We start from the raw sequence: 25,487 nt of genomic DNA, 5'->3' as shown, positions 1-25,487 counted from the left end.
TGTTTTGAGTCATTGTCTGCATTTGAGAGAGATCACTCATCATCATAGCTACAGTATGTGCAACAGCCTAATCAAAGTGAGGACGTGGGAGGTCTGCTGTATACTTATGGTCTATTGTAACCTGGACTCATACCTTTCCAGTACTCTTCACCCCACCCTTAACTCCGCCCTTAACTTCTTCGGCATAGGGGGCAGCATTTTCACTTTTGGAAAAATAGCGTGCCCAAATTCAACTTCCTGCTACTCATCCCCAGAATATAAGATATGCATATTATTAGTAGATTTGGATAGAAAACACTCTGAAGTTTCTAAAATTGTTGGAATCATGTCTGAGTATAACAAAACGTATGTAGCAGGCAAAACCCAGAGGACAAACCACTCAGAATAAAAAAAATTGAGGTCACTGTCTATTCAATTAGTTTTCATTGGGAAACCGGCAGTTCCTACCGCTTCCACTAGATGTCACCAGTCTTTAGAAATTGATTGAGGTTATTCCTTTGTGTAATGAAGAAGTACGGCCATCTGAATGAGTGTCACTTGAAGTGTACTTTTTGAGAGAGGCGGCACATGACTCAAAAAAGTTGTGTTAGATTGTTGTCTTCCTGTATTGAACGCAGATAGTCCCGTCTTCAATTTGATCGATTGTTAACGTTTAGAAATACTTAAAGCTGTATTACAAAAGTAGTTTGAAATGTTTTGGCAAAGTTTACAGGTAACTTTTGAGATATTTTGTAGTGATGGTGCGCAAATTGGAAGTTGTGTTTTTCTGGATCAAACGCGCCAAATAAATTGACATTTTGCATATATATCGATGGAATAAATCGAACAAAAGGGCCATTTGTGATGTTTATGGGACATATTGGAGTGCCAACAAAAGAAGCTCGTCAAAGGCATGATTTATATTTTATTTCTGCGTTTTGTGTCGCGCCTGGCATAATAAGAGAGAGATAATAGCATCGTTTGCTTTCGCCTAAAAGCCTTTTTGAAATCTGACATGTTGGCTGGATTCACAACGAGTGTAGCTTTAATTTGGTATCTTACATGTGTGATTTAATGAAAGTTTGATTTGTATAGTATTTTATTTGAATTTGGCGCTCTGCATTTTCCCAGCAATTGTGTGTCTGTAGCAATTGGCCAAGTGAGACTCAAGCGTCCCCGATACCATAAGAAGTTAGGGCAAATCTGGTCTGTAATAGGACGGGGGGGGGGGGGGTTCACACCTAGCTCGGCTCTTAGAATATTCTTCAGTATAGGTTGAATAGTCTATTGTTCAGCTATTAGCCCCCCTCCCCAACTTGCATCAAATTGATATATTTTTGTCGAGAGCAAAACTAGATTTTTAAGTTAAAATTACATTTTCTGAAAGCAACTTTATTTTTCAAGCAAAAATAATTGTTCTGAAAGCAAAAATGAAGCTTCAAAGTAAAAACAAAAGTGCAATTAATATTTTGTAATAGAGCACAAAACTTCATGCATTTTATTCTCCCCAAAATATTTTGAGAACAAACAATTTATTTGAAAACCACCCTCTACTTTGGCCATTTTTTGAGTGTCAGCTTGGCATACATACCGTAGAATGATAAATCATGCAATTATTATTCTCAAGCTAACCAAAAGCATTTCGCTATGGACGCCTGTTTTCGCCATTTTCATTTGAATTAATCTAACTTCTTTCATGGCAACTCATAAGCAGGCCATGTCCTATTTGTTTCATAGTCAATATATAATCATATTTCATGACAGTGTAACGGTTAGCTTTTTTTTACAGAAGGATGAAAGAACACAATATGTCTGTCAGGGATTGCTAGGTTAAACATTTCACTTTTAGTTCCAATGCTTTTTTTCAAGACACAACAGGTATATTATTTTAGTCTGGTGTTAGACATCTGCTTCTTTAGATTGAACGGTCATATCTCAGTTATTGTTTTTATATCTGAAAAAAATAAGCTATTTTCTTTACTTTTCAGAGTGCGAGCTGATCAAGGGGTTGAAAATGTAGATATTGCCAGATGTTCACTGTCAGAGGAACATGCCGTGGAAGCTTTTTTGCTGGCAAAATTACCTCTGTCCATAACCAGAGGTAATTAAACTGTTCTGTGTTCTTTTTCTCTCTTCCTCTCTGCCAGTCTTGTTGTACATGGAACCTTTCTCACATGCACAGTTTGGAGGAAGAAGGATACCTTGATCTGTCGAATTCTATCCACCTCTTCTGTGTGGGATATGTGTTCCTACTTTGTCTGCGGGCATATCTGCAGCATTTCACAGAGTTGGAATAATCACCCTTTAAGTACAGAAGCGAATCTGACACCTCACCCGCTGTGGCAAATCGAAATGCTCCAAACACCTGTACACATTTTTGTTTTTGCCTTAGCCCTACACAGCGGATTCAAATGATCAAGTCAACATCAAGCTTCATGTGGTATTTATGTCTAATAATGACATTATCTTCTATTGTTTGTCCACATGCCTGTTTTTCAGCATAAAGTACTCTGTAGCCACTTAGTGTGGACACCAGGTGACACACACACACAATAACAGTCTTTCTTCTTCACTTCCTCCCTCTCCCACTTCTCCTTAAATCCTCTAGTTAATATCAGCTGTGTTGATGAACCCCTCACGCATCTCAACTAGCTGGCACAAGGGCACAGCATGATCACAGGTGAGAGGTCACTTGGTCAGGTCAACAGGAAGTATTATTAAAGAGATGCTTTACATTGAAATACATATAGAGATGTAGTAGTCCCAGCATTAATGATCCAAGGTCAGTTTTGCATTTCACCTCCTGATGATTATGATGACTGACCGTGTTAGAATAAAAAAACAAGGCTTAATCATGCTCTCTCTCTATCCATCCATCTGTCTGTCATCTGCAGGTATATTTTGATGTGAGAGAGGACTCCAGTCCCATCATCGCCACCTCACCCACTCTTAACTTCTTAAGGCTAGGGGGTACTATTTTAACGTCCAGATGAAAAGTGTAAAAATGTAACTGCCTGCTACTCTGGCCCAGAAGCTAGGGTATGCATATATTTGGATTTACATATAATACACTCTAGAGTTTTGAAAACAGTTATAATTATGTCTGTGTGTATAACAGGACTTATTTGGCAGGCGAAACCCAGAGGACAAAACCATCCAGGATTTTGTTTTTTTTAGGTCACTTTCTTTTCAATGGATTTTCTATGTGGATCAAGATTTCTAAGGCACTTGCTTGCAGTTTCGATCACTTCCACTAGATGTCAACAGTCTTTAGAAATTGGTTGATGTTTTTCCTTTGAGAAATGAAGAAGTAGCCATTTCCTTTCTGAGAGTCAAGCCAAAAGTACTGTTGTGGTTCCACTTTGTTTTCATCCGGTATTGAACACAGTTTATTCCGTCTTAAATTTTATTGATTATTTAAGTTTAAAAATACCTAAAGTTGAATCAGGAAAGTTGTTTGAAACGTTTGGATCAAGTTTACAGGTAACTTATTAGATACTTTGCAGTCATTTTGCGCGAGTTGGAACCGGTGTATTTTCTGACTCAAACGTGCCAAATAAATGGATTTTTTGGGGATATAATGATGGAATTTATGAACAAAAGGACCATTTGTGATGTTTAATGAACATATCTTCATAGGTAAGGCATGAATTATATCCTTATTTCTGGCTTTTGTGTCGCGCCTGGCAGGTTGAAATATGATTTTTATGTGTTTGTTTGATGGGGTGCTGTCCTCAGATAATAACATAATTAGCTTTTGCCGTAAATACTTTAACTTCTTGGATATAGGGGGCGCTCTTTAAATTTATGGATAAAAAAACGTGCCGTTTTAAGCGCAATATTTTGTCACGAAAAGATGCTCGACTATGCATATAATTGGCAGCTTTGGAAAGAAAACACTCTAAGGTTTCCAAAACTGCAAAGATATTATCTGTGAGTGCCACAGAACTCATGCTACAGGCGAAACCAAGATGAAACTTCAACCAAGGTGTCTGCAGCATTGTGACGTATTTGTAGGCATATCATTGGAAGATTGGCCATAAGAGACTACATTTACCAGGGGTCCGCCCGGTGTCCTGTGTCTAAATTGGTGCGTAATCTACAAGCTGCACGCAGTCATCCAGTGATTGAGAGGAGAGAGGAGGCTTTCAACGAACGATATATGTGAAAAACACCTTGAGGATTTATTCTAAACAACGTTTACCATGTTTCAGTCGATATTATGGAGTTAATTTGGAAAAAAGTTCGGCGTTTTGAAGACTGAATTTTCTGGTTTTTTTGGTAGCCAAACGTGACGCACCAAACGGAGCAATTTCTCCTAAACAAATAATCTTTCAGGAAAAACGGAGCATTTGCTATCTAACTGAGAGTCTCCTCATTGAAAACATCTGAAGTTCTTCAAAGGTAATGATTTTATTTGAATGATTTTCTGGTTTTTGTGAAAATGTTGCCTGCTGATGCTAACGCTAAATGCTACACTAGCCGCGCTAGCCGTTACACAAATGCTTGTTTTGCTATGGTTGAGAAGCATATTTAGAAAATCTAAGATGACAGTGTTGTTAACAAAAGGCTAAGCTTGAGAGCTAGCATATTAATTTCATTTCATTTGCGATTTTCATGAATAGTTAACGTTGTGTTATGCTAATGAGCTGCGGGGATAATTACACTCCTGGATACAGGTTTTTTTCGTAGCTAAACGTGACGCACCAAACGGAGCGATTTCTCCTAAACAAATCATCTTTCAGGAAAAACTGAGCATTTGCTATCTAACTGAGAGTCTCATTGAAAACATCTGAAGTTCTTCAAAGGTAAATGATTTTATTTGAATGATTTTCTGGTTTTTGTGAAAATGTTGCCTGCTGATGCTAACGCTAAATGCTACGCTAGCCGCGCTAGCTGTTACACAAATGCTTGTTTTGCTATGGTTGAGAAGCATATTTTGAAAATCTGAGATGACAGTGTTGTTAAAAAAAGGCTAAGCTTGATAGCTAGCATATTAATTTCATTTCATTTGCGATTTTCATGAATAGTTAACGTTGCATTATGGTAATGAGCTTGAGGCTGTATTCACGATCCCGGATCCGGGATGGCTCGACGCAAGAAGTTAAAATCTGACAATATGGCTGGATTAACAAGAAGTTCATCTTTAAACCGATGTGTAACACTTGTATGATTTATGAATTATTATTATGAATATTTCTGTTTTTGTATTTGGCGCGCTGCTATTTCACTGGGTGTTGTCAAATCAATCCCGTTAATGGGATTGGCGCGCGAAGGGATCACTAAGCAGTTTAACTTATTATGGCTGGGGGACAGTATTGAGTAGCTTGGATGAATAAGTTGCCCAAAGTAAACGGCCTGCTCCTCAGTCTCAGTTTCTAATATATGCATATTATTAGTATTGGATAGAAAACACTCTAAAGTTTCGAAAACTGTTTGAATGATGTCTGTGAGTATAACAGAACTCATATGGCAGGCAAAATCCTGAGGAGAAATGAAAACAGGAAGTGAGAAATCTGAGCTTTGTATGTATTCACCAGAGTCCCCAATGAAATCCCATTGAGATATTAATGATGTTGCACTGCCTAGGGGTTCCACTAGATGTCAAACATCAATAGAAATTGTAATGAGACTTCTATGGTGTTGTGGGAGTGAATGATAGCAGAATGCATCAGGTGTCTATCAAACAGCCATTTTCTGATCACGCTTCTTCCTTGCGTTCCATTGCTCACAAAGACAAGAAGGAATACTCAGGTTGGAACTTTATTGAAGCTATATGTTAAAAACATCCTAATGATTGATTCTATACTTAGTTTGAAATGTTTCTCCGACCTGTAATATAGCTTTTGGAAGTTTTTGTCCGATGTAACGCTGCCCAGATTGAGTGTTTGGATATGTATACCAAACGCGCTAACAAAAGAAGGTATTTGGACATAAATAACGGACATTTTCGAACAAAACAAACATTTATTGTGGACCTGGGATTCCTGGAGTGCTTTCTGAAGTAGATCATCAAAGGTAAGGGAATATTTATCATGTAATTTCTTGTTTATGTTGACGTCAACATGGCGGCTATTGTGACAAGTGTTTCTGAGCGCTGTCTCAGATTATTGCATGGCTGGCTTATTCCGAAAAGTTTTTTTGAAATCAGACACAGCGGTTGCATTAAGGAGAGGTATATCCATGTAATTCCATGTGTATAACTGGTATTATAATATACATTTATGATGAGTATTTCTGTTGAATGATGTGGCTATGCAAAATCACTGGATGTTTTTGGAACTAGTGAATGAAACGCGCCAATGTAAACTCATATTTTGATAAATATGAACTTTTATCAAACAAAACATACATGTATTGTGTAACATGAAGTCCTATTAGTGGCATCTGATGAAGATCATCAAAGGTTAGTGATTCATTTTATCTCTATTTGTGCTTTTTGAAACTCCTCTCTTTGGCTGGAAAACAAATGTCTGTGTTTATCTTTGGCTATATGCGGTGACCTAACATAATCGTTTGTGGTGCTTTGCTGTAAAGCATATTTGAAATCGGACACTGTGGTGTGATTAACAACGAGAATAGCTTTAAAATGGTATGAGATACATGTATGTTTGAGGAATGTTAATCATGAGATTTTTGATGTTGTGAAAATGGCGCCCTACACTGACTGGCTGTTGTCATATCGCTCCGGTTAACGGGATTGCAGCCATAACAATTTTTTTCAATAACCTTCGGGCCAACTGGGGGCCCATGGCTGGTTAGGGGACACCGCTAGAGACACTATGTAATTATGATGAACTGAGAGAATATTAGGGTAGCACTGTAATTCATATGCGGTCTGCCTCTGTTCTTACCTCTTTCCTTTTTCTGTCTTCTACAGCTCTCTCCGCACCTTGACTTTCTTCCTCATTTTATAAGTGCATTGAAGTACAGATTGAACTTGCATTTATAATATTACAATTATCATAATTGTAATGCATTTATGTATTTATAACACCTGGATAATGAACTTCTTTCATTAAAGCGTTTCACATTCTCCACTGGTTTAAATTAATTATCTCATACTATCCTGTGTCCTCAGAATAATGCAGCTGAAGGGAGATAGATATGCATATTTGTTTCTGTATTCATGAATTACAATTCAGTCTTAACTTAAATCATGTTTCTAGTCTATTGCATAGTTACAATGTGTAATCATTGATGTCCCAGGAGCAGGAGTGGTAAACACTGTTGAAGTGTATAATTGTAATACATACATGCAGACACAGCATCATCCAACAAATGGTATTGGATATCACTGAAAAAGAATGTCTCACAGAGATTCATACCTGAACCAAACCTTCATTTGCCAAGGAAGAGTACATCAGTGAATATATTCAATGTACAGGCTACAATGTGGGGATCTCATGCATGGTAATAACTACAGTACATGTGTATATAGGACTTGTATCCTTGGCACAATAAAGTAATACTATTCTACTCAATCCAAAGGCTTAATTTATGCCATTCAGACTTGAAGTTGATTCAACAACTATGATAGCTGAGGTTCATAGATTGGTTCTGAACCTAACATTTTAGGGTCCATACACAGATTGGCTGCATAATGTAGCTAGCTACACATCCATAGGCACAGTTATTTTTATCCTCCACTAACACAATAAGCAAGTAACTATTTAGCTAGTTAAGTCACTTCAGCTGCATTGCATGGCAAGGCAATCTTATACAATTGTACATTCCATTTGCAGTAAATGCTTTAGCGAGCTAGATTCTTTACATCCACTGTTTCTCAAGATGACAGCCTGGTTTGCTGGTTCTCTCAGGAGTCCCTGTCACGCTCTGAGAGAGACCCTTGTCTCTCTATGGTGTAGTAGGTCAGGGTGTGACTAGGGGGCATTCTAGTTTATAATTTCTATGTTGGTGTTTTGTATGATTCCCAATTAGAAGCAGCTGGTAATTGTTGTCTCTAATTGGGGATCATATTTTTATAACTAGGGGGCGCTATTTAAATTTTTGGATGAAAAACGTTCCCGTTTTAAACAAGATATTTTGTCACGAAAAGATGCTCGACTATGCATATAATTGACAGCTTTGGAAAGAAAACACTCTGACGTTTCCAAAACTGTAAAGATATTGTCTATGAGTGCCACAGAGCGGCTGTTACAGAAAAAACCCAGATAAAAATCCAATCAGGAAGTGCCGCATTTTTTGAAACCGCCTCATGGCAATGACTCCTTATATGGCTGTGGAGGAGCTAGGAGTCAGCTTACGTTTTCCACAAGGTGTCTGCAGCATTGTGACGTATTTGTAGGCATATCATTTCTTGTTTTTGTGAAAATGTTGCCTGCTGAATGCTAGGCTTAATGCTATGCTAGGCTATCAATACTCTTACACAAATGCTTGTGTAGCTTTGGTTGAAAAGCATATTTTGAAAATCTGAGATGACAGTGTTGTTAACAAAAGGCTAAGCTTGTGTTTCAATATTTATTTCATTTCATTTGCGATTTTCATGAATAGGAAACATTGCGTTATGGTAATGAGCTTGAGGCTATGATTACGCTCCCGGATACGGGTTTGGACTCGCAAGAAGTTAAGTAGATATCTCCCACCTGTGTTGGTAGGATATTGTTCTGTTTGTGCACCACATAGTCACGTTTAGTTGTTCGTTGATTGATTTAATGTTTTTTCTTTAAGTTTCACTTTGCAATAAATATGTGGAACTCAACATCCGCTGTGCCTTGGTCCCGTTCTTGCGCCTTGGTCCCATTCCTATGACAACCATGACAGTCAGTAAATCATTAAACAACACGAATTACAATGTCATACTCACGTCATAACGCCAGCTAACTTGCTAAATAGCGATTTTTGTAAATAAACTTTGTGTCAAAAAAATCTGCACAATCATTTGTCTCTACATTAACTAACACATTCATCTCAATTGTAAATGTTTTGCTTGACTCGTTATGACGTTGTATTTGCTTCCACTGTAATGTTTTGTCAGCCATCTTTGCTGAAGAAAGTCACCAGGGACAGGTGGCTCGCGTCAAATTCGTCATTGGACCCACACGATATGATTGGTCATATAAAAACCTTGTGACCCACATGCATAATGAGTGCTCTAACTCCCCCTTGTGGTGGTCTGGAGCAATGAAGCCGTGGCGGATGGGTACCTCTAAGCCCTGCGGTGTAAGTTCACACAGCCTCTAAGCTGCAGGATAGCATAACCGGGTGCAAGATGGCCTTGAGATTGAAAAACAGCTTCTGTCTCTCGGTCCCACCTGTACTGACATCGCCTTCTGGATGATAGCGGGGGGAATAGGCCGTGGCTCGGGTGGTGGATGCCCTTTATGATCTTTTAAGCCTTCTTGTGACATCCGTTGCTGTAGGTGTCCTGGAGGGTAGGTAGTTCGCCAGACCGCACCACCCTCTAGAGAGCCCTGCGGTTGTGGGCGGTGCAGTTACCTTAACAGGCAGTTACCTTACAGCCCGACATGATGTTCTCAATTGTGCATCTGTAAAAGTTTGAAGGTTTTTTGGGCCAAGACAAATTTCTTCAGCCTCCTGAGGTTCAAGAGGTGCTGTTGCGCCTTCTTCACCACACTGTCTGTGTGGGTGGACGATTTCAGATAGTCAATGATGTGTACGCTGAGGAACTTGAAACTTTCCACATTCTCCACTGTGGTCAAGTTGATGTGGATAGGGGCGTACTCCCTCTGCTGTTTCATGAAGTCCACGATCAGCTCCTTTGTTTTGTTGATGTTGAGTGAGAGTTTTTTTCCTGGCACCACTCTCCCAGGGCCCTCACCTTCTCCCTGTAGGCTGTCTTGTCATTGTTGGTAATCAGGCCTACTACCGCTGTGTCATCTGCAAACTTGATGATTGAGTTGGAAGCATGGGTAGCCATTCAGTCATGGGTGAACAGGGAGTACAGGAGGGGGCTGAGTACGCACCCTTGTGGGGCCGATCAGCAAAGTGGAGGTGTTGTTTCCTACCTTCACCACCTGGGGGTGGCCCGTCAGGAAGTCCAAGACCCAGTTGCACAGGCGGGGTTCAAACCCAGGGCCCGAACTTGTGATTGCTAGGGGGCAATAGTCATTTAGTTCAGTTCAGAGTCACAAAAACCACAAATAGAGATACAATTCATCACTAACCTTTGATCATCTTCATCAGATGACACTCATAGGACTTCATGTTACACAATACATGTATGTTTCGTTTGATAAAGTTCATATTTATCAAAATATGAGTTTACATTGGCACGTTACATTCACTAGTTCCAAAAACATCCAGTGATTTTGCATAGCCACAACATTCAACAGAAATACTAATTTCTCACTACTCTGCAAGCATGACACTCCAACCGGTTTCCCAGTTAGATATTTTTTGTGTTTCCTAGTTCATAGTAGCCCGAGCACAGCATACGTTTTTTTGACACGTATTTAAATTGATTGTTTTTCTCACCCATCTCCACACAATATCCCATAATGACAAAGTGTTTGCAGATTTATTGAAAATGAAATACAGAAATATATAATTTACATAAGTATTTACACCCCTGAGTCAATACATGTTAGAATCACTTTTGGCAGCGATTATAGCTGTGTTTTCTTTCTGGCTAAGTCTCTAGGACATTTCCACACCTGGATTGTGCAACATTTGTCCATTATTCATTTCTAAATTATTCAACCTCTGTCAAATTGGTTGTTGATCATTGCTAGCCAACCATTCTCAGGTCTTGCCATAGTTTTATGAGTAGATTTAAGTCAAAACTGTAACTTAGCCACTCAGGAACATTCACTGTTTTCTTGGTAAGCAACTCCAGTTTAGATGTGGCCTTGTGTTTTAGGCTATTGTCCTGCTGTTTGGTGGAAAGCAACCAGTGTTTCCTCTATGATTTTGCTATGCTTAGCTCCATTCCATTTCTTTTTAACTTGAAAAACTCCCCCGTCCTTAATGATTACAAGCATACCCATTACATGATGCAGCCAAAATGTGGAGAGTGGTACTCAGTAATGTGTTGTATTGGATTTGCCACAAACATAACACTTATTCAGGACAAAAAGTGAATTGCTTTGCAACAGTTTTTTAAATGTAGTGCCTTGTTACAAACAGGATGTTTTGGAATATTTTTTATTCTGTATAGGCTCCCTTCTTTTCACTCTGTCAATTAGGATAGTATTGTGGAGTAACTACAATGTTGTTGATCCATCCTCAGTTTTCTCCTAACACAGCCATTAAACTCTGGAACTGTTTTAAAGTCACCATTGGCCTCACGGTGAAATTCCCTGAACAAAGCATTACGCAGAGTGCAACATTTGCACACTCCCTACAAACTTTTTGAAAAAAACTGCTGAGATGGGACTACAGGTAGTACCATCCCAGACCGCTTTAGAAGAACAGCCACACCATTCCTTGCAACTGGGTCTTGATCAAGCAGCACTTTTGAGACGGGCCCTTGGACCCCAGGTGGAAGGGATTGTTCCAGATTCTGCTGGCCACCCAGACTGCAGTGAAGTACCAGGGTCAAAATGCTTGGCTCCATGCCTCCCACTGCAAGAGAGTCCCAGAGCCAGAGGAACCTGAGACGACATCTGCTGGAAAGCAGTAAAGGCACTGCAGTAAATCTGGGACTGGTATCATGCCTGGCCCTGTTTATATTACTAGAGTCCAGTGAAGCAGGGCCAGGAGATCCAGAGAAAATGGTCATTACCACCATGTTGACCAATATGATTGTGCCCTTTGTCAAAGGAGTGATTGTCACATTTGCAAAGGTAAACCCTGTACTCCCTTAAATCCTTGTAAATTATGTTTCTTATTTTCATTGTTAGTAACGCAAGATTCTGAAGCCTCTGATTGGAGATAGAGAAGATAACGTTTCCCTTTGATTGATTGCTGGTATAGTTGTGCTTATGTAAGTCTCCATAGGACAAAAGGGGGAATTGTGAAGGAAAAATTAAGCTTAATGACAATTGTGTTAGACAACTGTACTGTGTGCTTTAAAGCTATTATCCAAGTTGAACTAGAACCGGACAAATTTGGATTTGAGGTAGGGGAGTATGAGGAGGAGGGGGGCGGTGAATATCACTTGGATACCTACAGTATATGTATGTCTTATATAATAGATAAGCTTGCCAATAATAGAGAATACTGATCTAAACCACATATTCCTAAGGTAAAATGTATTTGTGTCTAAAAGAGTCCAATGCTGGACTCCCCTGCACAGGTCACTATTGAATAATCTCTGGGTGAATGTTTAACAGTTCTCAACTACAAGAGCAGATTTTTCTACCACATTAACACACACAGACACATCACACAACCCTCACACGCGCAACCACACACACACATAGAGACTCACCTGCAGTGCCTGTGTACTCCTGCTACTGTCTCAATGATGGAGCACTCGCCCTCATTGAGGCAGAAGGCCAGGTCCTTGTCGTCGATGCATGACTTGAAGACATCTGAACGCAGACTAGGGGATGTGGGAGCCACTGTGAAAAGGAGCGAGAGAAAGAGAGATGTTACTGGTTGTCACAAAGAGACAATTTACTTTGGGTAACGTATACACTTCAGAACCACAGCAAAAACGACAACATTTGTTTATTAAGAAAGAAAGACAACAGAGAGGGGGAGAGGGAGAGAGAGAGGTGCCCAAAATGAGCAAAAAAGACTGCAATTCTATGCTACTGTATTTCTGCCAGGAGTACTTTTTTATTTCTTGATTTGGCTAATTGTATGAACAGTAAAGATTTTAAAAATGTTTAGACAAGTATCTTGGCCCTATGATCATGGACTATATCATTAAACATGCATCATACATGCAGCTTCCATACACACTGACAAGGCTACTTGGGAGCTTGTGGTGCTACGTTGATATGAATAATATTCAGTAGCAGGTGTCACAATACGGCCGGTCAGAATCAATAGGTTAATGGAGAGGAGCTAAGTAGACACTGCAGTCTCTCTCCACTCCTTCCTGTTAATCATCAATGGTGTTGACACCAACTGTAGTAAGGAGAGATACACAGATACATGAACAAACCTGTCTGCATCAACTCAGTATTCATTTGTTGAATGGGAAATCATTATTTGTTCACTTTGATATACAGATTATCAGAATAATGCAAATATTTGATGTATAGCACATCAACAATATGGATACTCCACAAAAAAATGTGTTTTGGTTAAAAATTAGCAGTTGTTTTGTCGGAGGTGTTGGAGGTGGAACTGAATTACAGCTGTCAAATCCACAAGTGACTCCCAGCATTATATGGAAAGTGGACATTGCCATTGGCTGTATGGAGTCACATGAACAGAAATCCCATGCAGCCTTGTTTACAAGTTGAACACTAGAATATGAGATGTAGTCTACACCTCGGTTAGGATGATAGAAATCCTCAATGTTAGGTTTAATGATTTTTCAAGTTGAGTGTAATTATTTCTATATAGCCTAAGCTCTCTCACACTGACCTTCTAACATGAGTGGAGCGGGTGGGACTTTGTGACAATGATGCAAGAGCAGCTGCTCACTGATTTGACTGCTCCCAACGCAGTTCCACCTCCATCACCTCCATCGGGTGAAATTGCAGAGCGCGAAATTCAAACTACAGAATTATCAATATTTAACTTTCATAAAATCAAAGTGTAATACATCGAAATAAAGCTTAACTTCTTGTTAATCCAGCCGCTGAGTCAGATTTCAAAAAGGCTTTACGGCGAAAGCACACCATGTATTTATCTGAGGACAGCACCCCGCATACAAAACCATGAAAAACATATTTCAACCAGGCAGGTGCGACACGAAAGTAAAGAAATAGCGATATAAAAAATGCCTTACCTTTGAGGATCATCTTCTGTTGGCACTCCAAAAGGTCCCAGTTACATCACAAATGGTCCTTTTGTTCGATAATGTCCTTTATATCCATAAAAACTCAGTTTAGCTGGTGCTTCATTCAATAATCCACCCAGTTTCCCTCCATCAAAATGCATACAAAATGAATCCCAAACGTTTCTAATAAAGTTTTCCAAACAAGTCAAACAATGTTTATATTCAAACCTTAGGTACCCTAATACGTAAATAAACTATGCAATTTAACCTTTTGTGACTAGAGGGCAGTATTTTCATTTTTGGAAAAATAACGTTCCCGTAGTAAACGGGATCTTGTCAGGACAAGATGCTAGAATATGCATATAATTGACAGCTTAGGATAGAAAACACTCTAAAGTTTCCAAAACTGTAAAAATATTGTCTTTGAGTATAACAGAACTGATATTGCAGGCAAAAGCCTTTATGTTGAAGAATACCCGTAAGTGGCTACATTGCGCAAGTGGTCACCTGATGCTCTCAGAGTGATTCTCGCGTAAAATACAGAGGTAGCCATTATTTCAATCGGTCCTACTGAAAAACCAATTGTCCCGGTGGATATATTATCGAATAGATATTTGGAAAAAAGGAACTGTTTCGGTTTTTCACATTTGTTGTTTTGGTATTTTGTCACGTTTATGGTCTTTATTAATCATGTCGATCTCTAACCACGCTGCGCTTTGGTCCGATCCTTCATCCACAGAAGAAAACCGTTACAGCTACTTCTGTGAATGTCTGAACACTGCATCCAAAAATGAACTGGACATGACTTTGTAAGGACTGTGTTTGTGCAAAATGTTTCAGTAAAAAACATTATGGCCAGCTGAAATGTTCCTTGTCGCGTCAATCAAAACTGGACATTATAAATAAGCGTTCTAATCACACCGGTTTGAGGGTACGCTGCAGGGACCACTGTAGAATGATCACACCCTTCCGTTGGTACATGTCAAAGGTTCAAGAGGCACCTTTTAACCACATGCCACAATGGAACCAACTTAATCCTTACCTCCCATTGAAATTCATCAACTTGTGTGGTCTAGGGTGGTCTTAGCTGCTGCCACCGGAACACATATACCGAGGGTCACAACTTTGGTTTTCGAAGTGGGGGGGGGGTGCAAAAATACATATTTGTTTATTTTTGGGGGGAGGTTTAGATCAGCTTTAAAATTGCAGATAGATTGTGGCTTCCATTGGCTCCCGAGTGATGCAGCAGTCCAAGGCACTGCATCTCAGTGCTAAAGGCATCACTACAGACACCTGTTCGATCTTGGGCTGTATCACAACCGGCTGTGATCGGGAGTCCCATAGGGCGGAGAACAATTGGCCCAGCGTTGTCCGAGGTTAGGGGAGGGTTTGGCCGGGGTAGGCCGTTATTGTAATATAAGAATTTGTTCTTAACTGGCCTAGTTAAATAAAATATTTACAATCCCCCATATATTTTTCTGTAAATCCCCTGTATATATATTTTGCTTTATTTTCCCATAACCCTATCATTCCTCCCCTAATTGATGTGACCTATTGGAGAACAACACAGGCTTATACAGTGAGGGAAAAAAGTATTTGATCCCCTGCTGATTCTGTACGTTTGCCCACTGACAAAGAAATGATCCGTCTATAATTTTAATGGCAGGTTTATTTGAACAGTGAGAGACAGAATAACAACAACAAAAATCCAGAAAAACGCATGTCAAAAATGTTATAAATTGATTTGCATTTTAATGAGGGAAATAAGTATTTGACCCCCTCTCAATCATAAAGATTTCTGGCTCCCAGGTGTCTTTTATACAGGGAATGAGCTGAGATTAGGAGCACACTCTTAAAGGGAGTTCTCCTAATCTCAGTTTGTTACCTGTATAAAAGACACCTGTCCACAGAAGCAATCAATCAATCAGATTCCAAACTCCCCACCATGGCCAAGACCAAAGAACTCTCCAAGGATGTCAGAGACAAGATTGTAGACCTACACAAGGCTGGAATGGGCTACAAGACCATCGCCAAGCAGCTTGGTGAGAAGGTGACAACAGTTAGTGCGAAACACAAAATAACTGTCAATCTCCCTCGGCCTGGGGCTCCATGCAAGATCTCACCTCGTGGAGTTGCAATGCTCATGAGAGCAGTGAGGAATCAGCCCAGAACTACACGGGAGGATCTTGTCAATGATCTCAAGGCAGCTGGGACCATAGTCACCAAGAAAACAATTGGTAACACACTACGCCATGAAGGACTGAAATCCTGCAGCGCCCGCAAGGTCCCGCTGCTCAAGAAAGCACATATACATGCCCGTCTGAAGTTTGCCAATGAACACCTGAATGATTCAGAGGACAACTGGGTGAAAGTGTTGTGGTCAGATGAGACCAAAATGGAGGTCTTTGGCATCAACTCAACTCGCCGTGTTTGGAGGAGGAGGAATGCTGCCTATGACCCTGAGAACACCATCCCCACCGTCAAACATGGAGGTGGAAACATTTTGCTTTGGGGGTGTTTTTCTGCCAAGGGGACAGGACAACTTCAACACATTAAAGGGATGATGGACGGGGCCATGTACCGTCAAATCTTGGGTGAGAACCTCCTTTCCTCAGCCAGGCTCAAGAAGAAGCACATTAAGGTGCTGGAGTAGCCTAGCCAGTCTCCAGACCTTAATCCCATAGAAAATCTGTGCAGGGAGCTGAAGGTTCGAGTTGCCAAACGTCAGCCTCGAAACCATAATGACTTGGAGAAGATCTGCAAAGAGGAGTGGGACAAAATCCCTCCTGAGATGTGTGCAAACCTGGTGGCCGACTACAAGAAACGCTTGACCTCTGTGATTGCCCAACAAGGGTTTTGCCACCAAGTTGTAAGTCATGTTTTGCAGAGGGGTCAAATACGTATTTCCCTCATTAAAATGCAAATCAATTTATAACATTTTTGACATGCGTTTTTCTGGATTTTTGTTGTTATTCTGTATCTCACTGTTCAAATAAACCTACCATTACAATTATAGACTGATAATTTTTTTGTCAGTGGGCAAACGTACAAAATCAGTAGGGGATCAAATACTTTTTTCCCTCACTGTACTTCCAATTTATACATACAATATAACATTTTACGGGCACAGTAGATTATACATTAATTATTTTGTTTGTCTTTAGTCCCATCCTTCAGCTCCACTCAACCCCTCCCAAAACTCTCACACAATCCAGTTTTGATTTCTATTTCGAATATATTTTTCAACTGTGCTGCGATGTGTCTTAAAAGTTCTGAACCTTTCTATTCTCATAGATTCTACATATTGGAAATACATTTTATATTTTTGCTCAGAGTATTAGTATATTATTGATCGATTGACTATGACTTTTTAAGTGACTTCAACTGTAGGTGCCGAGGCTATATAACTTCTTCCTTGCTGAACAGCTTTTCAGGTTATGTCGATAGGACTTGTTTTACTGTGGATATGGATACTTTGGTACCTGTTTCCTCCAGCATCTTCACGAGGTCCTTTGCTGTTGTTCTGGGATTGATTTGCACTTTTTGCACCAAAGTACATTCATCTCTAGGAGACAGAATGCGTCTCCTTCCTGAGCGGTATGACAGCTGCATGGTCCCATGGTGTTTATACTTGCGTACTATTGTTTGTACAGTTAAACGTGGTACCTTCAGGTGTTTGGAAATTGCTCCCAAGGATGAACCAGACTTGTGAACATCTACAATAGTTTTTCTGAGGTCTTGGCTGATTTCTTTTGATTTTCCCATGATGTCAAGCAAAGAGGCACTGAGTTGGAAGTTATAGGCCTTGAAATACATCCACAGGTATACCTCCAATTGACTCAAAGGATGTCAATTAACCTATTAGAAGCTTCTAAAGCCATAACATCACTTTCTGGAAAATTTCAAGCTGTTTAAAGGCATAGTCAATTTAGTGTATGTAAACTTCTGACCCACTGGAATACAGTGAATTATAAATGAAATAATCTGTCTCTAAACAATTGTTGGAAAAATGACTTGTGTCATGCACAAAGTAGATGTCCTAACAGACTTTCCAAAACTATAGTTTGTTAACAAGAAATGTGTGGAGTGGTTGAAAAACTAGTTTTAATGACTCCAACCTAAGTGTATGTAAACTTCCGCCTTCAACTGTATATAAAGCTGAGTGACTCACTCCACTCATGGATTTGGATGAAAATAAATAAGTACCAATATTATAATTATTTTTTATTATTTTGAACCCTATTTTTCACAAGCATAGCAGGCTGTGAATTCTGCAAACAACGTTTCTAGCATGGGCTATTAGCAGGACAATATATGTTGGTCATGTTGGTCATTGCTCCCGAGTGGTGCAGTGGTCTAAGGTACTGAATCTTAGTGCAAAGGCATCACTACAGTCCCTGGTTCAATCCAGGCTGTATCAAATCTGATTGGGAGTCCCATAGGGCAGTGCACAATTGGCCCAGAGTCGTTCAGGCTAGGGGAGAGTTTGGCCTGCCGGGATGTCCTTGTCCAAAAAATAGAGTGAGAGAAACTTTTGGTTTCTCTCCCTCTAATAACAGAAAGAAATATGTTGGCCTTTATTCAGATTACAACCGCTGACTTTTGGTCATTAGAAAATGAAATAATCTCAAATAGTTTTTTTTTTTAAAACAAGGACTTGAAAATGAGATCAGTAACTCTGCAAACAACGTTTCCAGTCCGAGAATGAGAAAATGACTGTAATTATTAAATGAGTTCAATACATTGGAATGCCGTTATCAGCCGGAGCTGAGAGCCAAAACTAAAGGTATTTTGATTCGGTGCATTTTCTTCAAAAAAAGGAATGCATAGCCTATCAATGTGTAGGCATACTGTGTAATAAAATACACAATTGCATACTGAAAACTTAAATGTGTTTTTGCAGAGCATACAACCATGCTGACAACCATACGTGGACAAAGGGCTGGACAATGAGCCGCACTGAAAAAACGCATGGTTCCACAGAATACCAACTGGGATGGACCCCAAGGCAAATTTGGCTTCTTCATCAACATCTTTATGCTTCATTAATAAAATGATGATACAAATACTCTCACAGCTTTGATCCTGGGCCTGCAGGACGCAAAGTTCTTTCTTTGTCAGATGAATCATTGGGTCGAACCTGCACAACAGTACAAAACAAGAGAACAAAAATATATACATGTGTATATATATGGTCATGGCTCCCGAGTGGTGCAGCGGTCTAAGGCACTGCATCTCAATGAACAGTCATTACTATAGTCCCTGGTTCGAATCGAGGCAGTATCACATCTGGCCATGATGATGTTATTTTAATAGAAATTACCTTGTTTTTTGTCTATTAAAATAACATCAAATTGATCAGAAATACAGTGTAGAAATACAGAAATACAGTCCAGCTACAATAGTCATTTACAACATTAACAATGTGTACACTGTATTTCTGATCAATTTGATGTCACTTTAAATGGACAAAAAAAGTAGCTTTTCTTAAAAAAACAAGGACATTTCTAAGTGACCCCAAACTTTTGAACGGTAGTGTATATAAATAAAGGGAAATGAAAAAAATGTTGCCCCTTAAAACAGCTGAGTGTCACCGAGCCTTTCTTGTTGTGTGTGATGTGTTGCGTTGGGTAATGTAACATTTGCAATATTGCACAACCTTTTTCTACTCTTTACTAGATGGGTTTTCATGTGGTGCAATACACGTTTTTCTGTCCTATGCTTTTTTGGACACTATAGAGCCCCTTAACTTCTTGCGTCGAGCTATCCCGGATCCGGGATCGTGAATACAGCCTCAAGCTCATTACCATAACGCAATGTTAACTATTCATGAAAATCGCAAATGAAATGAAATTAATATGCTAGCTCTCAAGCTTAGCCTTTTAACAACACTGTCATCTCAGATTTTCAAAATATGCTTCTCAACCATAGCAAAACAAGCATTTGTGTAACAGCTAGCGCAGCTAGCGTAGCATTTAGCGTTAGCATCAGCAGGCAACATTTTCACAAAAAACTGAAAATTATTCAAATAAAATAATTTACCTTTGAAGAACTTCAGATGTTTTCAATGAGGAGACTCTCAGTTAGATAGCAAATGCTCAGTTTTTCCTTAAAGATTATTTGTTTAGGACAAATCGCTCCGTTTGGTGCGTCACGTTTGGCTACCAAAAATAAATAAAGAATCTGTCATCAAAACGCCGAACTTTTTTCCAAATTAACTCCATAATATCGACTGAAACATGGTAAACGTTGTTTAGAATCAATCCTCAAGATGTTTTTCACATATCTCTTCATGATATATCGTTCGTTGAAAGCCTCCTCTCTCCTCTCAATCACTGGATGACTGCGTGCAGCTTGTAGATTACGCACCAATTTAGACAAAGGACACCGGGCGGACCCCTGGTAAATGTAGTCTCTTATGGCCAATCTTCCAATGATATGCCTACAAATACGTCACAATGATGCAGACACCTTGGAGAAACGATAGAAAGGGCAGGCTCATTCCCGGCGCATTCACAGCCATATAAGGAGACAATGGAAAACAGAGCCTCAAAAATTCTGCCCATTTCCTGGTTGAAGTTTCATCTTGGTTTCGCCTGTAGCATGAGTTCTGTGGCACTCACAGATAATATCTTTGCAGTTTTGGAAACCTTAGAGTGTTTTCTTTCCAAAGCTGCCAATTCCATGCATAGTCGAGCATCTTTTCGTGACAAAATATTGCGCTTAAAACGGGCACGTTTTTTTATCCATAAATTAAAAGAGCGCCCCCTATATCCAAGAAGTTAAACAAACCAGAAAATTTGGGCAAGATCACTTCCCAATCCCAATGTTACAGGCATATCAAATCGCCTCCACCATCCAACATCCATCCCTCCCTGGGGGCACTGCTTCACCATTCCACTGCAGCCCAAACAGTCACAGTGAATTTGCCACAACAAAAATTGGGGCAGAGTCCCCTCCGAGTCGTGGAAACAGAAGTACTAGGTTTGAGCTAATTTATCTCGCCCGTGCGACATGAGACAACTCTGATCCAATCACGGTGTCACACTCAGAATACAAAGGTCATGACCAGGACCCCTCTGGCAGGGGCTGTCACCAGCCCCACTGAGGTGGCTGTTAGGACTGGCACTGGGGCTGCATCAGTGTGATACTGTTTAACCCTGACAACCTGCAGGGTGTACATGTTTGCCTGCCTGCCAGTGAGGGCTGTGCTGGGCCAGGCCTGTTTAGCATTTCCACCTTAGCTACCATGTGTGTGCTGTGCCTGCCGCCCAGGTGCAGGGAGATAGACAGCTGAACAAAGAGGAAAGAGGAGAGTAAGAGGCTGTGTGCTAGCCACATGGAGGCAGGTCTCATTAACTTCTTTGGGGTACCCCCCCTTCTTCTCAATTTCCGCCTAAAGACATACCCTAATCTAACTGCCTGTAGCTCAGGCCCAGAGGCAAGGATATACATATTATAGGTATCATTTGAAAGGAAACACTGAGTTTTGTGGAAATGTGAATTGAATGTAGGAGAATATAACACAATAGATCTGGTAGAAGAAAATACAAGGAAATTAACATACGTTTTCTGTTTTTTATTGTTGCTGCATCATCTTTCAAATGACCAAGAACAGCCAAACATACAGATAGGATGCTGTGGAGCGAGGTACATGACATTGAGCATGAAGTCACCCAGGTGTCCCACACAAATGTACCCAAATGTACCCAATTGGTACAGTGATACATTTAAGGAAAGAACTATATACAAAATACATAAATGCTGTTCTATCACCCCCCCCCCCAAATATATATATATATATATATATATATATACACACACTTGTTCTCCCCACTGTGTGTGTGTGTGTTCACAGTAGCTGGAATGGGGACATTTTTTGTGGTCCATGCCACGGCACCGTCCTTCACACGCCTGACAACATATCTATCTATTTCCTGTATAATTTGGGTTAAATCTGTATACCTAGACTTTGTTTTAGCTTTTCCTGATTTATTCGCCATATTTTAAATATATAAGCTTGTTGAAAATGCTATTGAATATGTACTGCTATGCATAACACCCGTGGCTCTGTCAAGTAGGATTTGCAATGGCGAATGAACCTCTTTTACGCCAGAGTTTATGACAAAGGCTGGTCTTCAAACATATAACCATTACATATTGCCGTTTACCTCAGCTCATTGCCCATCTTCCAAGCTAGATTTCAAGATGATCAGTAGTCATTGTGCCAAAATACAGTCAATCAACGATAGACCGGTCCTATCATTGGTGCGCAATGATGTCATTGATTGGTGTCTTCAAATCGGTTTGTTTCGGTCAATACGTCCCGGGAAAAGAACCATCAAGTATGGTTGTGTTAGTAACAACCAGAGGATTGCAATGAAACCATACGTGACTCGATAAACGCTTGTTTTATGTGTGTAATTACCACGAACGCATCGTCCAAAGTTGATTGAGACGGAAATCATGACGCAAGCGGTTTACAAATGTTTCGTGTTAGGCTATAAAAATTGATTTTATTTTAAAAAACGAACATTCACTGTGTAGTTAGGACACTTGGCATTGCCACCAGAGGAAGAACTTCAAATGGTATGCAATTTATTTTATTGTTATTTCTGACTTTCATGACGCTAATGCTTGGTTGGAAAATGCTAGTAATACTTGTGTGTGCGTGGCGCCGTCCTCAGAAAATAGCATGTTTTTTTTCGCAGTAAGGGATTTTTGAAATCTGACACAGCGGCTGGATTAATAAGACATCATCTTTTAAATGATGTAAAATACATGTATTTACAAGAATGTTTACTATAACAAATGGTGTATTTAAATCAAATCAAAATCAAATCAAATGTATTTATATAGCCCTTCGTACATCAGCTGATATCTCAAAGTGCTGTACAGAAACCCAGCCTAAAACCTGTCGTGGAAATTTCCTCTATTTACCAAATCATGGGAGCAAACCACACACACACATCAGAGTTAGTTATAAAAGTCCATCTTTAATTATATGAGCTCTTATCACAATCCTGTGACTCTCAGATAAATCCAGTGTCTCCCCAGTGAATTCTCTGAGAGTCCCCTTACAATGCAACTGAGTTCCTTTAATAGCAAAGACACACATAGTCAGACAACATAGACATAACTCATCGTTCAGCTTCGTCTCCTTTCCCAAACCTCAGAATCATAAACCAATCCTCCATATCAACAGGCATATATCAAATTGTCATTTATATACAACCAACTCAAAATACAACCTCCTGGACAAACTCACGGATAGGAGAGTGACCCTACAGGTCAACAAAGAGGGAGCATAGAATGATTCCACACTCCTTTCCCCCCCATGAGAAAAGTAGGGAGTAAAAGATATGTTTACACATGATGACACTTTGACCTCTCCCCTCTCTCAGCGGCCATGCAACTTAGTTTTGACATAGAACAGGTAACTGCAACCTCACCACAGAATTACACAAAAATACCATTCTGATGGGAAGTAACTTACACACATTTGATGAATATTAAACATCTTACAAATGTTACCAACAGATTCTGAATCTTCCCTAACAAACCCCAAACAGCAAGCAATGCAGGTGTAGAAGCACGTTTAGAATGTTGGCTCTCTACAGTTTGCCCGGATGTTGGCATGGTGGGACGTTAGCGCCTCAACCAAATGAATGTGAAGCTTACTAGGGCTATACAGGCCACTAACAAGTCAACTACCCACAACTAACTACAAAAAAACAGGATACAGAAACAGAAAGACGCAAACATGGCGCACACAAACACACACAGAAAATAAATAATTACCCACAACATCACCATCGTTCCAGTTGGCTGCAGATGAAAACGTATTCTCCGGTTGGAACGTTATTGGATATATACAGTGCCTTGCGAAAGTATTCGGCCCTCTTGAACTTTGTGACCTTTTGCCACATTTCAGGCTTCAAACATAAAGATATTAAACTGTATTTTTTTTGAAGAATCAACAACAAGTGGGACACAATCATGAAGTGGAACGACATTTATTGGATATAACAAATCAAAAACTGAAAAATTGGGCGTGCAAAATTATTCAGCCCCCTTAAGTTAATACTTTGTAACGCCACCTTTTGCTGCGATTACAGCTGTAAGTCGCTTGGGGTATGTCTCTATCAGTTTTGCACATCGAGAGACTGACATTTTTTCCCATTCCTCCTTGCAAAACAGCTCGAGCTCAGTGAGGTTGGATGGAGAGCATTTGTGAACAGCAGTTTTCAGTTCTTTCCACAGATTCTCGATTGGATTCAGGTCTGGACTTTGACTTGGCCATTCTAACACCTGGATATGTTTATTTTTGAACCATTCCATTGTAGATTTTGCTTTATGTTTTGGATCATTGTCTTGTTGGAAGACAAATCTCCGTCCCAGTCTCAGGTCTTTTGCAGACTCCATCAGGTTTTCTTCCAGAATGGCCCTGTATTTGGCTCCATCCATCTTCCCATCAATTTGAACCATCTTCCCTGTCCCTGCTGAAGAAAATCAGGCCCAAACCATGATGCTGCCACCACCATGTTTGACAGTGGGGATGGATTGTTCAGGGTGATGAGCTGTGTTGCTTTTACGCCAAACATAACGTTTTGCATTGTTGCCAAAAAGTTCAATTTTGGTTTCATCTGACCAGAGCACCTTCTTCCACATGTTTGGTGTGTCTCCCAGGTGGCTTGTGGCAAACTTTAAACAACACTTTTTATGGATATCTTTAAGAAATGGCTTTCTTCTTGCCACTCTTCCATAAAGGCCAGATTTGTGCAATATACGACTGATTGTTGTCCTATGGACAGAGTCTCCCACCTCAGCTGTAGATCTCTGCAGTTCATCCAGAGTGATCATGGGCCTCTTGGCTGCATCTCTGATCAGTCTTCTCCTTGTATGAGCTGAAAGTTTAGAGGGACGGCCAGGTCTTGGTAGATTTGCAGTGGTCTGATACGCCTTCCATTTCAATATTTTCGCTTGTACAGTGCTCCTTGGGATGTTTAAAGCTTGGGAAATCTTTTTGTATCCAAATCCGGCTTTAAACTTCTTCACAACAGTATCTCGGACCTGCCTGGTGTGTTCCTTGTTCTTCATTGTTCTGCGCTTTTAACGGACCTCTGAGACTATCACAGTGCAGGTGCATTTATACGGACACTTGATTACACACAGGTGGATTGTATTTATCATCATTAGTCATTTAGGTCAACATTGGATCATTCAGAGATCCTCACTGAACTTCTGGAGAGAGTTTGCTGCACTGAAAGTAAAGGGGCTGAATAATTTTGCACGCCCAATTTTTCAGTTTTTGATTTGTTAAAAAAGTTTGAAATATCCAATAAATATCGTTCCACTTCATGATTGTGTCCCACTTGTTGTTGATTCTTCACAAAAAAATAAAATTTTATATCTTTATGTTTGAAGCCTGAAATGTGGCAAAAGGTCGCAATGTTCATGGGGGCCGAATACTTTCGCAAGGCACTGTATGAAAATAACATCCTGAAGATTGATTCTCTACTTAGTTTGACCAGTTTATTTGACCTGGAATATATCTTTTTTAAGTTTTCGTCCGAGTTCTCTTGGACCAGCGTCAGCTTTTGAGCACGTGAGCTGAAAGTGCTTGCAAATGCAGCTAATTGGACACTAGTATTGGACATTATGGAACAAAACAACAATTTAT

General features: G+C 39.9%; 1 protein-coding gene across 1 annotated transcript in view; it reads right to left on the bottom strand.

Annotated features, from left to right (window-relative positions):
* LOC109869944 (pro-neuregulin-3, membrane-bound isoform) overlaps positions 1-25,487 on the bottom strand; it is a 306,024-nt gene that overhangs the window by 173,275 nt on the left and 107,262 nt on the right. The window contains exon 2 of the mRNA XM_031805127.1: positions 12,335-12,467. Coding sequence (XP_031660987.1) covers positions 12,335-12,467 — 133 coding nt within the window. The remainder of the gene's footprint in view (positions 1-12,334; positions 12,468-25,487) is intronic.

Source organism: Oncorhynchus kisutch, linkage group LG25 (assembly GCF_002021735.2).
Source record: "Oncorhynchus kisutch isolate 150728-3 linkage group LG25, Okis_V2, whole genome shotgun sequence".
Taxonomy (NCBI): Eukaryota; Metazoa; Chordata; class Actinopteri; order Salmoniformes; family Salmonidae; genus Oncorhynchus; species Oncorhynchus kisutch.
This window is presented reverse-complemented; position numbering and strand designations above follow the sequence as displayed.